General features: G+C 39.7%; 1 protein-coding gene across 1 annotated transcript; it reads right to left on the minus strand.

Moving 5' to 3' along the window:
• Positions 1-7,643: 7,643 nt before the first annotated feature.
• Positions 7,644-13,453, minus strand: LOC105309855. Its single transcript, XM_011386067.2, has 3 exons — positions 13,312-13,453; positions 11,744-12,373; positions 7,644-7,753 (listed from the first exon to the last, which is right to left on the minus strand). Exons 1-3 carry the CDS (start codon positions 13,451-13,453, stop codon positions 7,686-7,688), a joined length of 840 nt encoding a protein of 279 aa, XP_011384369.1. The 3' UTR covers positions 7,644-7,685.
• Positions 13,454-13,869: the final 416 nt, after the last annotated feature.

Below are 13,869 nucleotides of genomic sequence, written 5' to 3' on the forward strand. Positions count from 1 at the left end.
TTTGCTGGTGGAAGGCCTTGCCTTCAATTTGTTCACACACACGCACACACACCTGTGAAATGCAATAAAGTGAAGTGCAATAAAATAAGGTATGCCTGCATATGCAAAGGCCCTGCAGCAGAGAATGATGAGACAGGAGGGATTTTTAAAGAGGGTCCCTGTGGCCAGAGAGCAAAGAGGAACACATTTAGTTTTCACTTGTGCCAGATGCTATTTTAAAGGCAGGTGCTTTACACGTCCTCTCATTTATCCTACAAAATAGCTAGATTATTTCAAAAGCTCAATTTACTAAGGAAGCTGAGGCACAGAGAGGTCAAATAACTTGCCGAAGTTCACTTAATAGCCATGCAATTTGTTCTCTTTGTTTCTTCTCCAAAATACAACAGAGCACACATACTTGGGGGAAACTACTAAAACCACTAAGTCAAATTCATTATGGAGTAAAATAAAAAAAATAAACCAGTTCTTACTGAATAGTCAGGTAACAGACTAAAATTATCACTTTTCAACTAGTTGTTTTCATGTCCTAAGATGTAACCATAATAAAATGTGTTTTAAGAGATGGTTAGCTCTGATTTTAAGAAAATGCATCTATGTAGTTAAGTTTGAGCTTAACAAAATTAAAAATACTGAGAGTAATTTGAATAATGATAAAAAATACTTTGCAGTTTCCAAAATTTCCGTAAAACTACGTACTATTTTTATAATCACAAAGGAAATGAATAAAAAGACACACATAAGCTAACAAAATGATAACCCAATAAATGACAAACAACCTAATTAAGAAAATGGGCAAAGGACTGGAATACATTTCTCAAATGAAAAATACAAATGACCTATAAGCACATGAAAAGCTCAACATCCTTAGTAATCAAAGAAATACAAATCAAAACCACAATGAGACACTATTTTACACCCACTAGGATGGCTAGAAAAAGTTATATAATAACAAATGTAGACAAGGATGTGGAGAAATTAAAATCCTCATACACTGTAGCAATGTAAAACAGTGTGACCAATAGTCTGGCAGTTCATTAAGCATGTAGTTATTATATGAGCCAGCAATTCCACTCCTAAGTATATAACTAAGGAAAACGAAAACACACATCCACATAAATGTTTATAGCAGCATTATTTATAATAGTCAAGAGGTGGGAACAACCCAATGTCCTTCAATGAAGAGTGGATAACCAAAATGTAGTATATACACACAATGGAATATTATTCAGCCATAAAAAGGAATGAAGTACTGATGCATGCTATAATTTGGGTAAACCTTGAAAACATGTTAAGAAGCTAGTCACAAAAGACAACATACTACATGACTCCATTCATATGAAAGTCCAAAACAAGGAAATTATCTATAGAGATGGAAAGATTAGTGGTTACTTAGAGCTGAGGGGTGGGGTAGCAGATTAAGGGATGACAGCTAAATGACACTAGATTTCTTTTTGAGGTGATGCCAATGTCCTAGAATTGACTGTGGTTTCACATATCTTTGAATACACTAATAGCCACTAAACTGTACAGCTGAAAGGAGTGAACTGTATGGTATATGAAGCACATCTCAATAAAGCTGTTTAAAAAATAAACAAAAATCCCCATAAATCAAATGAAAATATCCTCAAATTAACTCACACTTTAAAAATGTAACTCTGAACGGTTTTATTAATCACATCTCAGATTGGCAAATTTAAAATTGTCTGGTATTAACCGGCGTTGTCGAGGCTGCAGGAAATAGGCACCATTGGTACTGCTAGTGGGAGTAAACTGGTATAATCTGGAAGAAAATTTAGCAATGTATCACCAATTAAAATTTATACACCACTGACTCAACAATTCCACCACTAGAAAAGAGCACCACAGGCACCCTGCAGAAGCATGCCAAGATTTACCAGGAAGAACGCTCACTGTAGCTCTGCTTGAAACAGCAAAGACTGCAAATATCCGAAATGTCCATCAGTAGGGAACTGGGTAAACAAATTATGTTGCATCTGTGCCATGGAATATACAGCTATTAGGAAGGACGAGGTGTGAGACCAACTAGGTAGAGAACAGTGTGCTTAGCATTATCCACTTATGTTAATAAAAAACATATATAATACATACAGATTATGCTTAAGTTATTTTTTGGAAGGATGCATGTGAAACTGGTAACCATTTGTGGCTTGAGACACTTTATGAACAGTTTTTTCCACCAAGTGAGATAAGAAATACAGCAGCAGATCTTTGGGTAGAAATAATGAGTCTGGCTTTTGACCAGTAATGTACATTTGGGAAAAGGACTGAGTGAGGCTCAGTGGAGAAAGGAAGACTGGTATTATGTATTTTACATTTTCACGTACATACTGTTTAGACTATTGTGTATATACATTAGTTATACTTTATAATAAATTTTAAACAAAACTATATATTAAGAAAAAGACAAAGAGAAGCAGAAAGATGAAGAGCCAAATAATTAATGTACGACACTAACTACTGCTTAACTCTAATCAGCACATCAGACAAAGTCTCTTCCTAAGAACTTTATACACGTGGGAAAGTTACTCTTGAGAAATCTTTATGTATTTCTCAATGTGATGGGCTACATCTGAATTTTAGTCTGAAAGAAGTCATGAATCCAGAGCTAGCCTGCTACTTCCTATGAAAAAGGAGTATTTAAGGAAAAGATAACAAAAAGAAGTGTCACGTACTCAATCTCAGTTGAGTCTATTCTATTATTCAAACTAGAATTCAGATTCAATGAGGACATACTGTGCCCCCAATGTGTGTCAGCCTCTTTACAGGCTCTATAGACAGACAACAGGAACCAGGAGTCAGGTAGTTTGCTTTTTTGTTCTAGGCCTACATTTCGGGCGGATGTGAGGAGCATCTATGTTTTTTTGTCTATACCTTCTTCTGTTTTTCCTGCTTTTGGAAAGTTTATTAATTTCTCAAATTTTTTTTTTCTTTTTGTTGCTGTTTTGTATTTCTCAGTATTTTCAGGATTTCTGCACGTTTTCTCAGTTCACGTACTTGCCCCACTGTTTTCATGTGTCCTAACCGTGGTTCATCATGACCTCCTCCCCCTGCCCAGCCCCACAAACCCAAGCCGACACTCAATTTCCTGGGTTTTCCCAGAACTCATACAACAAGCTGGTTACTCAGCCCCATTATCTCTAATTCTTAAAATGATTTAAAATGTTAAATGTTCTCTTTGATAGTTCACACCATAATTAAGTACAGCAGCAGTTCTCGGTCTAAACTGGAAGCATTTTGTTGGGCTCCTAATTACAACTTTAAGATAGAGGCAAACTTCAGGAAAAAAAAAAACACCAGGACAGTTCCATTTTATTATTACACCTGCTGTCTTGGGGGTGCAGAGAGCATGCAGGTGCATACTGGCTTAGAATCACAACAGCATTTTAATGCTTGAAGAATTACCCCTACCCCCAAAGAAAAAAGAAAACCTGGAGAAGTTAATGAAGTTGCCAGAATCCACATTTCTTCTTCTGCAGACTGCTCTATTATGTTTTTGATGTCTTAAAATAGAACTTGTATCTTAAATATTGTATCTTAAATATTGTATCCTAATTTCCTATACATAACAACATAACTGCAGTTTAGACCCGCCACTGTGTGCCAGCCACAGTGACCTTCCCAGGCTCCTTGGACACAGAGGCTCACTCCAGTTTCAGGGCACCTGCATCAATAATTCCTCTGCCTGGAATGCTTTTCCCTTTGGAATCTGTAGGGCTGGCTCCTTCCAGTTAGTCAGGTCTCAGCTCAGATGATCCCACCTCAGAGAAGTCCTCCCTGACCACCCATTTGGAAGCAGCTCTTCCGGAGTCATTCTCTACCACATTCACGCGTGTGCGCGCGCGTGTGTGTAAAATCCTGTTCATCATTTTTTTTAAAATCACAATCCCAAACCATCTTCTTTAGTTGTTTCTCTCCTTATAGTCTATCTCTCCACCTGGATTTAAACTTCAAGAGAGCAGAGTTATGCATCTTATTTACCCATAGATGCCTGTGCCTAAAACAGCGACTAGCAAGAGTGGGCAGTCAAAACAAACATCTGTTCAGTAAAAAAGTGAACATAATATTGTATGATTTTCCTATTCTACATTCCTTGAGACATCTAATTTTGTTAAAAGTTACCAGCAATTTTCAAATGCAATCTCAAAAACATGAGTTGAACACAATAGTGTTTGAGGAGTTAAGGCAGTTCTTTAAGTAAAAACAAGTTCATAGTAGTTAGGGAAATTCCTTCCTACATCAATCTCTAGTTAAAAACAAATATCAATATCTATGTCTGTCCATCTGTCTATGTATGTATGTATGATGTATGTACATACGTACGTATCTAGCGCCATTTGCATCTACAAGCAACTTGTCAGGCCAACTGGTTCCTGTCTTGTAGTAGTTCACAACCTAGCAGGAAGTTTCCATCTTCTTTCATCACAAAACATTCTACCCAAAATAAGTAGAATAAGGTAGTATGGAATATAGAATTATGTACCTGATAAATTCTTTCCACTTCAGTAAAACTTTTAGTGTTTCCACGGGGGGTAAAAATTGGAATACAGAATTATCTGAGTAAGCTGTTCTGAAATTTCCACTGCCTTCTTCTTCAGAAATATAAGTCCAACCCACAGTCATCTGCTCAAATTTGCTATGGTCCTGCCAAACCTATGGAGAAAACCAGCCCTACTAGAGTAGCTCAAGTAACTGGACCAAGGATGGGTTACCAAGACAAAGGCAATCACATACAGATGAACAGTAAGGGAAATCAACTGCTTTGAAACTGGCTTGCTACAAATTATGCCCAAGAAAGGAGCTTCACACTGGATGGTAGTACCCTGAGAACCCCTGAGATTCCTCTTTTGGGGGCAGCATCAATGCTAAGCAATCAAGGAGAAGACTGTATCCTGAATGACAGTGAAATGTTCTGGTTACTGATGAGACCGACTTTCCATTCTGAACCATGTCACAGTTCCTTATATCTTTGCCCGAACCCCTGTTATTAAAAATCATCTGGGCATGTGTCTTCCTTGTACCATAAAGAATAAATTCATCCATCTACAGACCCTAAAATATAAACCCTCTGACTATATATGAAATGGGGGAAATTATTTTCTACATAATCTGAAAACATTAACAAATCCTTAAAAGTGTTAAACAAGTCCCTAAAGAAAAGAATGTCAGAAGTATGGCTGTCCTCAAATAACGATTAGGGCACTTGAAAAATAAAAGAACCATTATATATAATTCAGTGGAACAACTGGAAAGTAACCTTAATTCCTGTTTCTTTGACCTCAAGTATCTATCTTACTCTATAAACAAGAAAAAAACCCCAGCTATAATAATGGATAAGACTGGAGCACGAACCAATCATGTCTCTGTAAGATGTATATAGTGGTTCTTTGATAAGGTTCAGTCAGGAACGACAAAATATGTATTTGATTCCACAATTCAGTTAAACCAACATATATGCATATCTGCTATGTACGAGGCAATAGTGTTCAGTGCCACGATGAATAAATCATAGATACCACTTTCAAGAAACTTAGATGGATACTAAAAAAATAAACAAAATAGAGAAAAGAGATTCATTGAATCTAATGTGGTAAGTCCTATAAAAGCAATAGGCACCTGATGTAAGGAATACTGCTGGCAGTCCCCACTTTTTCCAACAATACATTCTTGGAATACACACCACACAGGAGTTTGTCAAAGAAAGATGTTATTTTCCTTTTGGGATTGGTGCCACATAAACTTGACTAAATAAATAGCACAAAATACATTGTTAAATAATATGTTCAAAAAATAATGATTCAAAGATTAAAAGTCTATGTTACTATAAAAGAAAAGATTAAGCATCATGTCCTATAAAAATGTATCAGTTCAACATGTTACATAAGAGTTTTCAAGATTCAAAAAGGATATAAGAGGACTATAACAGTTATGGGAAGTGTTACACATTGAACAACAAAAATTTTTTATGATACTCGTATTATCTGGTCTCTTTAGAATAAAAAATTTTAAAGCAGTGCTTTCTTTTTTTTCTCAAAAATTTCCTTGGGCTAGAGGGGGCATTTTAAATCATCTCCCTGACTCTGGAGCAGTTCTCAGAGTACTGCATTGATCTTTAACAATCATTCACAGTTACTGTCAGCAGTGGTATATCTTGGCTAAAAAGTGTTTTTTAAAGTTAATGCCACACCATAGTTTCAGGAAGTTCTGCAATACATAATTAGATTTAATAAAGGCCAATAGGAAAAGACACCTAAGAATCTAATAAAATATTTTTAAAAAACCATCCCACAAATGCCTAACAATCTTACATTTAGGGGTCTCCACTTACCCCCCAATAAAAAATTTTCAGTAGAATTACTAAAACTGTTCAGCCAGAAATTTGTAGGAAAGGCAGAGAATGAAAAGCTATCTGCTATTTACTGGCATACCGTTAGGTGCTAGGATGAAAAATCACAAATACCACTTTTAAGGAACTTAGATGAAGACCAAAAAAACAAACAAAATAGAGAAAGATTTATTGAATCCAAAGTGGTAAGTCCTATAAAAGTGATAGGCATCTGATGTTGTTAAATAATATTGCTGGCAGTTTCCATTTTTCCCAACAACACATTCCTGGAATACACATCAGAAAGGAGTTTGTTAAAGAAAGATGTTATTTTCCTTTTGGGATTGGTGCCAAATAAACAGAGGTCAACTAAGAATATGAACTACACGGAGCACCCATGAAAACAAAAGCTCCACAAAGTTGCACAACAATGTGAATGCACTTAATGCCACTGAATTGCGCACTTAAAAATGGTTAACACCATAAATTTTATGTTATGTATATTTTTCCACAGTGAAAACAAAACAAAAGCCCTCTAAAACTCCAAAAAGCCAGGACTGGATCCATTTTGTATTTTTAGCACCTACAACATGTCAGCACATTAAAGACACTCAATGATAATTGGCTGAATAAAAGTAGGAAAAAAAATGGGCCTAGTGATAAGATCTGTGTACCTTTTTCTAGTTTCTACCTTAGTCAACTCTGAAGAATAAAGATAGTAAGAAGATAATCTAAGTATTGCTTATAAGAAACATGCCCTGATGGTTTACTACTAATATTTATGACATCACTCTGATTCCTGTATCTTTCCATGTTAGTGAGTTCGGAATTCCAAGGAAGAAATCCATTTGTTCCAAACTAAAAGCACAGGAAAAAAGACTTGCCAATTGTTTCAATAGGGAAGGGAGATAGTGGGAATGAAGTCTGATTGATGGGTGAAATGTAAACAAGGTCTACTGAGTCTACCAAGGCAAATTAAGGCTGCATAGCTGACCAGCTTAGATTCCCTTGTTTCACCATCAAGACCAGCAGACTTATGCATTCATATTTTATATCTACAGGCAGAGTGCAAAACTTTCACACCTAAAAATGTGTTTCAAAACTCAGTATGAATTCTAACATGCTTTTACTTTTAGAATTTATTCACGTCTTTGCTAAATTGAGAAAGACTATTCATCCAGTGGACTACCATTTATTGACGCCTACTAAGGGCAGTCTTTCAGGTAGGCTTTAGGGATTCATGAATGAATAACTGATGGTTAAAACAGGTCAGTACACCAGCTTTCCAGGCTGATATTACTTTATGTATCCTAGACACATGAAAATTCATTTCTTGAACCTTTTAAAACTCACCTGCTGGTTCAATAGTGGAGGTTTTGAGAACTGTGGAAAGATTTCCATTTGAAGATCCTATAAAAATAAAGAAATATCCTGTGATGAAAGGACACTTAATATTTAAGAACACTGGCAATATATTGTGGTGCTGGTATGAAGGAGGGTAGATTATTCCATAGGAAGTTCTACTTTTGCCACTGTTGCTATGAAATATAACTTGAAACTGTCAATGGATCTGGAAATGTATTACTGAATTTTTCAAGACAGAAAACATATACCTTATGTAACAAATATTTACACAGTACTATGTGCCACTATTATTGGCTAATTATATAATAGCTTTGTCAAAGTTCATTCATCCACATGAGGGAAGACACTGTGATTGTTGAGAGAGAAACTGATCTCTGCTGCTACAACCCTGCTCTTCTGAGTGGAGTGGACCACCACAGGAGGGGCCCTTCCTATTCATGGGTGCCCCTAGGTCTCACACCACCAAAATCACTAATTTCACACAATGCAAAGATAAATTTACTTTTAATTGCAAGCCTTCTCAGTATGACTCTTAATTTTTAACTAGTACCTTAAGATTTGGAAAAGGTTGAGGAGAATTCTATGCCCCAGTTAAGCAATTTTTCAGTTGTTTTATCCACCTTAGGTCTTTGCATAATGAAAGATTAAACACACATACCACATGCGAAGAGAGCAAGTGTATTACTGTGTACTTTTCACAAAGATAGCCCCCTCCTCCCCCCAAAAAAGGATCACAAAAAGATCTGATGTGAAGATTAAACTTGAAAAAGATCAAGGTCAGTAGACAATACAGATGTATTTAGCAATAGGTATCAAATAAATGCCAATATTATAAAGAGCTTAGTACACACCGGGCTTCCTTGGGAGCATATGACTTGCATTAGCTCATCTAACCCTCCCAGCAATTGTGAGACAGGAGTATTGTCTTGCAGTGACAGAAACTGAGGCAGAGAAGACTACCCAGCTAGTAAGTGGCAAAGTCTGGATTTGGACCAGGTTGTTTGATTCTAAAGCCCGTGCATGTCAGTGCCAAAATGGAACTGTTGATTTTCTACTATAAACCTGCTTCTCCCTCAGTCTTCCCAGTTACGTTATCAATTGCTCAACCCCCAAACCAAGAGGTCATCCTTTGATTTCTCTCTCGCCTCACTCCACCATCCAATCCATTAGCAAGTGATTTCAGTTCCACATCCCAAAGAGATCTAGAATCCATCCATTTATCTCCACTACCACACATCATCATCTTTTGCCTGGACGACTACAAGTCTCCTGTTTTTGTCACTCCTTGCTGTTGTAACTCTTGTGAGGGATGATTTCCTGGCAACTCATTTTTTATTTTTTGCTTGAGAAAAGACAATCTCTCTAACTTTTCTTTTTCCAATAAATACTTATGAAGCACCAACTGTGGACAGGCACTGTTTTTGTATTCTAACAAAAAATGTCATGGATAACCCTAAGTACAAGGAGGTCAGTGCTTTACTTGACAGAAAGACCAAATATTCAACGTTATAATGTACTGAATGGGAAAAAAAAGAAAGTTAAATTCATGAAGTGGCATAGACTCACTAAGGATTAATTTCATTTCCTAACTGGGTACCCATTATGGTGGCTTTTGAAGCCTGAGACTCACTTATAAAGTCCCTGTTATGTGAAGTGTCATATTCTCCCCCACCCCCAACCAGTCTGAGAACAGTTTAACTATGGCTTGCCTGAGATTTGATAGATGTATTCAAAAGAAGTGCCCATCTCCTGGCAACCTATTTGAACTCTTGAATATAACATTTCTGAAGCCACCTTAATCCTTAGACTTTTCCATTAAAGAGTCAATAAAGGCCCTTCTTTCCCCTAAGGTTATTCAAAGTGGGTGTCTGTCACTAGTCACCAAGAGTCCTAAGTAATAGTCTCCCCATCCTGCCCTCCCTTATGTCTCTTATTGTAGTACCACAAACAATCGTGTTTGTGGTTTGCTGAATTATTCATTGTCTCCCCCTCCTCCATCTGAGGATATTTATGAAACTACGCAGCAGACTGTAAAGGGCATTTTTAAAGAATTTCAATATATTTTTAAAATTTTCTCCCACAATATTCTGGGCAATGGCAGTATTGTGGATTTAAGCATTATCTACTTGAAAAGCCAACATCGCCTAATGTGGCTTAGTGGCAAAATGGTGAATTGAGCATTTGGATTCTGGTCTATGAAATCAAACATGTATTAGCTTTTTCACTTGAATAAGTTAGGTAACTTTTAAGCCTCAGTTTCCGCATCTGTAAAATGGACATAATACTGTGAGGATCCGATGAGATGTGGTGTGGACCTCAGTTAGCACAGTATGAGGTACATAGAAGTGTCTAGTAAAAATTGGCCATATAAGCTCTAGTATGCTTGCTAAAAATCACCGTACTTCATAATGACACTTTATACGGATTACACATGTATATGAAGACTAGGACATTTACTTGCTTTGAGACATCTACAGAACCTTCTTTTACTCTAGATTTAACGTGACATTATAGTCTGTAGAAATGGATTCCAGCTTATGTAGGTTATACTAGTTCATGAAAGGCAGGCTTCTGTATAGTATAGCATTCATTCCAAGTTTTCCAAATAACACTAACCTCTAGTGAGACATTAATAAACAGAACAGTCATAAAGTATTAAAATAGAGCAAGTGTGTTATGAGGTCAAAAGAAAAGAAAAGCAAGGACTGATCAGTTTCTCTAATCACTAATTCTTTAGAGAAACAATAAAAAGGTTTACTTTCACAAAGTAACAAATAAAAAAAAAAAAATGGAAACCTCCCTTAGTAAATACTGGTGTAAAATTTGAACTAAGATATGCTGTTTCATTCCAGATTGTTCACTTTTACAATAAGACACCTCATAATACTGAAAATATGAGGGACATAATTTACTGATCCTTACTTTCTTAAATCTCAAAATTAGATCTGCAAAGACAATTTGTCACATGCACAATTCAGCAAAGCAAACAAAAAAAATTCGGCAATACAAAAATTGTTACTGTCTCACCAGATTATTCTAGCAAAAGCAGGTGTTGTACATGAACCGTCTGGTTTTGCAAACTGCCCTCTATCTCTTGCTGGGTAAAACTAATTTAAGGCTAAATATACAAGAGTTGGATAGAATTTAAATCCATGAAAAGGTTGAATTAAAGCATCTTATCCTAGTTTACTGACTAGTAAGTAACCAGATTTCTACAATAATTCGCAAAGAGAAAATGGCATTTACACAGCAAATCCCAGCTTCCTGGCCTTACTCAAAAAGGACTCTTTAAAAGTTTCCAAAGGGCCAAGGGCGTAAGGGAAACCCCCTTCCCTCAAGGAGAAATGTCAAAATCATTTTGTTATGATCTGATGATCGTCAGCTGTGATCTTAGGGCTGCACAGCTGATGCGTTGACGCGCGCCTCAGCCGGTGTTCGCGGCACGCCAGGGGCAGGAGGCGCCCTTCCGCCGGGGCAGAAGCCTCACCTGCGCCCGGGAGAGCAGGGCTGCTTCCCAAAAGCTCCCAATCAGTTTCATTACCCCAAAGTCTGGGGACCTTAAGACTATAAATCGTTGGTCTGATGCAACATTAGACGATAAAACGCCGGGGAGACTCCTGAAAGTTTCCCCAACGAATCAGTAGACGTATTTTTCAACTCACCTAATCTTGTTCATAAGAGGAAGCCTTAGGTAAACTCTAACCTTCCCCTAAACTTCAGGGGGAAGGCTGGAACAACCAACTTGAGCCCTCCGCTTAAGGCCCGTTCTTCGGGCAACTCAACAGGTTATACGCACTCCTCCAGGCCTGCGACCGCCGCCTACAATAAAAACAGCGGAAGGACCCAGCAGGCGGCTCTGGGGCAGGTGGGAGACCCGCCGGAGCCTCAGTCTCCCCTAGCCCCATCCGGTCACGTCCAGGTCATTGAGCCTGAGACACAGAGAACTTTCCTCACAACCAGGTCTCAACTGGGGAACTCCCGTGGGCAGCGCGCTTCCTTCCGGGGCACGGGCTGGCGACCCCCGCAGCCACTTACCCTCCGTGTCTGCGCTGTCCACGGCGGCCTTCAGTAGCGCTAGCACCAGCAGCGCCCCCACGATGAACAAGGCCAAGCTTCCTCGCGAGCCGAGTCCCATTGTTCTGAGGGCAGGAGCGACGGCCTCGTGGGTCCCCAAACAGGTGGCGGTGGCGCCAACGAGACCTGTCCTTCCGCGCACCCGAGCCCGCTCCGCGTCCCCTTCGCCGTGCACACCTCCCCTTGCGCCACCTGCCCCCCGCAGTAACCAAACAGGGAGCGAATGCGGGTGCGGGCCGTGAGCGGACGTCGCGCGCAGAGCCGGAGTGGCGGGACGGGGTGGGGCTGGAGGCGCGGGGGCGGGGCCTGCACGCGGGGCGGGGCCTGCGGTTCGGCGCCCGGACTCTTCTCCCCGCCTCCCCCTGTGATGTTCGCGGGCGACCCCTGAACGCTCGAGCAGCTTACTTTCCTTTCGGAAATGGCAGTTTTGTTCTCTCGGATAAAAAAGAGCACTAGTGCGTCTCCGGATACAGAGCACTCCGGGCTTCTCTGGGCCAGGAGAGATGCCTTTGAAGAGTAGCTTTCGGGTGGGGCACGGGGGTGCGTGCAGCTCAGAGTGAGAGGGGGAAAGAGCAGCTGAAGACAGCAAAACTAGGAGGCGAAGGAGAGAAACTCAAAGTGGTTGGAATTCCCGCTGAGAGGTCTTGGGCCGTCAGCGCTTTCCTTTCGAGAGACCGAGCCTAAGTAGGGGGGTGGGGACAGGGGTGAGGGAGTGTTCGACAAATTCATTGCTTAAGTTCCGTACGTAAAACAGCCGTGATCTCTATACCTAAAATTGTACGTCATCCTCTTCCACAGGTTCCCTGGATCTCTGGATAAAGATACATTCTGTGCAGGAAGAGATTAGGGGAGTAGGCAGGGATAGAGGGGAACAGAAGAGTTGGCAACGTTTCACAGGCAAGAATAGCCACCAAGGCCGAGTTTGCACAAATCTAACCTAGACCCTTCTCTCCTTGGTATCTGCTGTCCCATTTGGATGAAATAGCCTGTTTTGAATAGTTTTTGGCTAAGCCCTTGGAGGCAGTTCTACTCACCTGTCTTGACTAAAAATGCTTCTAAAGCCTGCATCTGGTTTCTGCTAAGAACTCTGAAGTGGCCTGTAACAACGCGTGGCTGTTACAGGAGAAAGACAAAGATTGAGTCCCGGTTTGGGTGGGAAACCCTCAGCTGAGATGCAAGAAAGAAATATCCAGGGCATTTAAAATCAGTGCAAAGCTCTGAATGTTGCATATCTTTGGCATCTGATCCAGATATTATAACATTAAGGCCACATTGCAGTCCCAAAACTATGAGAAGTAACACTTTTTGAACTCAGTTAAGTCTGTCAATATGGAGATGACCTCTCATAAAGACTAACTCCGGCAATCAGTCCTAAGTTTATAGACGTCTATCTGTTGATTCAGCCAAACCTGTTAATACTCCTTAGCATCCACCATGGGCAAAAAGCAAGCACCGCACATTTAGCTCCTGGTTACTCTATTTAATCAGGGAATCTGGTTTAAGGATAAATTGTTCTTATGACTGCTTACTCCGTTGTCTAAGCATTTCACAATCCAGGCTCAACCAATCTTTCCAGCCTTGGTTTGGACGCCCAGGGATAATGATGCTTTCTGGTTCCTGGCATTTGCATCCACTGTTTTCTCTTTCTGAAATGCCCTCTTCCTCTTCCATTCTCTTCACCAGTCCACATCTAACACTTCCTTTAAGGCTCAATGTACATCTACCCAGGAATCCAGGGTGGAATATGAGATGACTCCAGAAGGGAAATGAGAAAGTATGGAAGACAAGATGTCTACTTGACAATTTCTCCTGGGACTGACCTTAATGGAGATACACTCAGATCTTCTCTGCTGTCTGATTTCTGTACCTCAGATGTGAGTGGGTATGCTCAGCTTTGCTTTGATAATAGCACAGAACTATGGGTTGGCCATGTTTTCTCTAGTCTGAGGAGAGAAAAAAAGGGCAAAGAAATGTGTCTTTTCTGCCCTCTTAGAAACTTCTTTGAGAGGTCTGGACTCCCTCAGGAAGATCTAGCCCCAGTTTTGTCTCAGACTCTGCCCCCACTACTGCACCAACATTTTACTTGG

This window comes from Pteropus vampyrus, unplaced genomic scaffold (genome assembly GCF_000151845.1).
Source record: "Pteropus vampyrus isolate Shadow unplaced genomic scaffold, Pvam_2.0 Scaffold892, whole genome shotgun sequence".
Classification (NCBI taxonomy): Eukaryota; Metazoa; Chordata; class Mammalia; order Chiroptera; family Pteropodidae; genus Pteropus; species Pteropus vampyrus.